The sequence below is a fragment of the Gobius niger genome (assembly GCF_951799975.1).
Source record: "Gobius niger genome assembly, chromosome: 4".
Lineage (NCBI taxonomy): Eukaryota > Metazoa > Chordata > Actinopteri > Gobiiformes > Gobiidae > Gobius > Gobius niger.
The window spans coordinates 29583226-29585674 of NC_136855.1; the positions used below are offsets into that span (position 1 = coordinate 29583226).

The 2449-nt window shown below is 41.9% G+C and overlaps 1 protein-coding gene across 1 annotated transcript; it reads left to right on the forward strand.

The window, feature by feature from the left end:
* The first annotated feature begins 971 nt into the window (after positions 1-971).
* Positions 972-1991, forward strand: LOC306962150 (E3 ubiquitin-protein ligase RNF182). Its single transcript, XM_079555222.1, has one exon. It carries the CDS (start codon positions 1012-1014, stop codon positions 1732-1734), a length of 723 nt encoding a protein of 240 aa, XP_079411348.1. The 5' UTR covers positions 972-1011; the 3' UTR covers positions 1735-1991.
* Positions 1992-2449: the final 458 nt, after the last annotated feature.

A 2449-nucleotide genomic window follows, 5' to 3' on the forward strand; every position in this document is an offset into this window, starting at 1 on the left:
AAAAGTGCTCTGAAGCAACAGCCTAGTGACTGAAATATTGAAGAGGGCAAGCCAACATTCAGCAAGCCGACATTCACCTTTCGATCTATATTTCATGGTCATAAATGAATGAAGGCATGAAAGACTTTACTTAATATAGCACAGAAAGGGTCTTGTTCAGAAGCAGTGATAGACAAGAACATATGCATCGGGTATTTAAGCACTTTACTGATGGTTTACAATGTTGTTCTGGCATAGTTGTTATCAGTAAGCACACTGAGCAGACTGCTGCCTTTTTGTTGTAGTGTTTGGGCATTGTGAAATGCCAGAAACAATTCCCCCATTTCCCAAATAAAATTTGAATCTGATTCATAACATCTCTGCTAGTGATATTACTCTAAACAAACAAGACAACAAAGAATTGGGGTGAAGCAGAGATCCTTTCAATTTTCAGGTTTCGCTGAGTGAAGTTTGTAGATAAATGGATATAGCTTTTTGACGTTAAGATGAATGACGAGCTTAATGCAGGTCTATCACAGGATCAAAATAAGTCAGTACACATTAGCCTGTAGAAGATGCTGCGAACACATCATTTTACTTTATGCATTTAAAGAAGTCTGTATGCTTCTATTTCCTTTGCAAAACCTAATTCAATCCTGCACTCCCCATATATAACGTCATATTACAAAATATAGTCCCATTGCCAAACTATAATTGTAAACTTTCCAAAAATACCGCAAAAAGGAAGAAGCAGCTGGCCTTTCACTACCCAGAAGATCAATAGTATTCCTGGCGCTCACAGTGCCATAGAGATCCCTGGGAGGACACCCTAATCCAAATCCCACCACATACATTATTAATTACCACCAGAAACAGAGCGGAGAAGCAGCCAGAGCCCTGACCTTTCAAAGTGGCCAAACATGCCACAAATACAAATCACTTTATGTTGCACCTTGAGAACTCCTAAAACACCAATTTTCTGGCTCTTCCTGTGACCTGTGTTTCTTTCTTTTTACAGAACATGATTCTAAGATGAGCTGTCCTCCTGGGGAATCCCAGGAGAAAGAGTCTCCTCCGTTCGAAGAATTGGAGTGTAAGATTTGCTACCAGCGCTACAATGTCCACAATCGCAAACCTAAGATCTTGGACTGTCTTCATCGCGTTTGTGGTCGTTGTCTTGTTAAAATCCTGGACAACACAGATCCAGCAGGCTCAGTCTCTTGCCCGTTTTGCCGCCACCAGATTGAAATCACAGAATACGAGGTGTCAGCCCTGCCTGACGACTCCAACATTATGTCCCACTTAGCCTTTCGGGACAAATCCGGCAGCTCTGACCTCAACGGGGAAGTGGTCCTGACTCCGAAGAGTTTCTCCTCGGCCAGTCCGTCGCACGATTCGTCCAACTGCCTGGTCATCACAATAATGGAGGTCCCCAGGAATTCCAGATCTCGCAATGGAAGCTCGGATGCTTACGCAGAGCAAAGTCTAGACTCACTTTCAATTGGGTCGAATGGGACAGCCGAACAAGACGCTTTGTCGAAATTGTGTAATCATGTACCACGTATACTAGTCTGGCTGCTTGGGTTCTTATATTTCGGGTCGTTACCATTGGGGATATACTTGTTAGTGATTCAAAGAGTAACACTTGGCATTGTGTGTGTGAGTCTGGTGCCCTCAAGCCTTACTGTATGTCTAGTCTATGGCTTCTGTCAGTGTCTGTGTCAAGGCATGTGCGATTGCTCCACTAGAAGCTAATGTTCACTAAAGTTATACTTAACTAAGTAATTCCATTCATTCTAACCAAATCAGCCACTAGGATGGCTGAAAGAGCAATGTTGTGATAAAGCCAACATTACACTGTGGTCAAATCTTAAATCTTGCACCAATTGGATTGTAACCAGTGGCGTGCTGGGCACTGCTTTCAGCCTGGGCGTTTTATCGTTTGAACCGACCCTTTTTCCTGGGGCTGACACATCTTCAGAGTGAGCAGACCACGTTATACAAATTAAATATATCTTATTTATCCACTTTTAATTTTTACACATGGGTCGCTAATGTCTTTCTTTTTCATCCCCACCTGATCAGACCTTTGACTAGCCCGGAGAAGAGTTCAGCATCCAATGGGATATACCTTTTGCAGACCTCTGACTTAAAAGTACTATGTGAAAGTTATAGTTTACATGAAAAAAAAAGTTGTTTTTACTTTATTCGTGTCTTAATGATTATGAGCAGACCCCAGAATACTACTGTAGCCCAGACAAAGCCTAGAGGTCTGTAATAGCCCCACTGTGAGAGTCTGTTATTGAGCCGCAGCCCACCGGGAAATTTCCCAACTCTCCTGATTACCCAGCATGCCACTGATTGTAACTGAATTTAAAACAATACAATGGTTGTGCCATGTGAATTTTAAATTGGAATAATGCAGAATTTGTTACGTTTTGTCTTTTGTTGATCAACATATACAAATGGT

Bases quoted from the DNA above. Each gene is read 5' to 3' on its own strand.
- LOC306962150 (XM_079555222.1), top strand. From the start codon at position 1,012: ATGAGCTGTCCTCCTGGGGAATCCCAGGAGAAAGAGTCTCCTCCGTTC.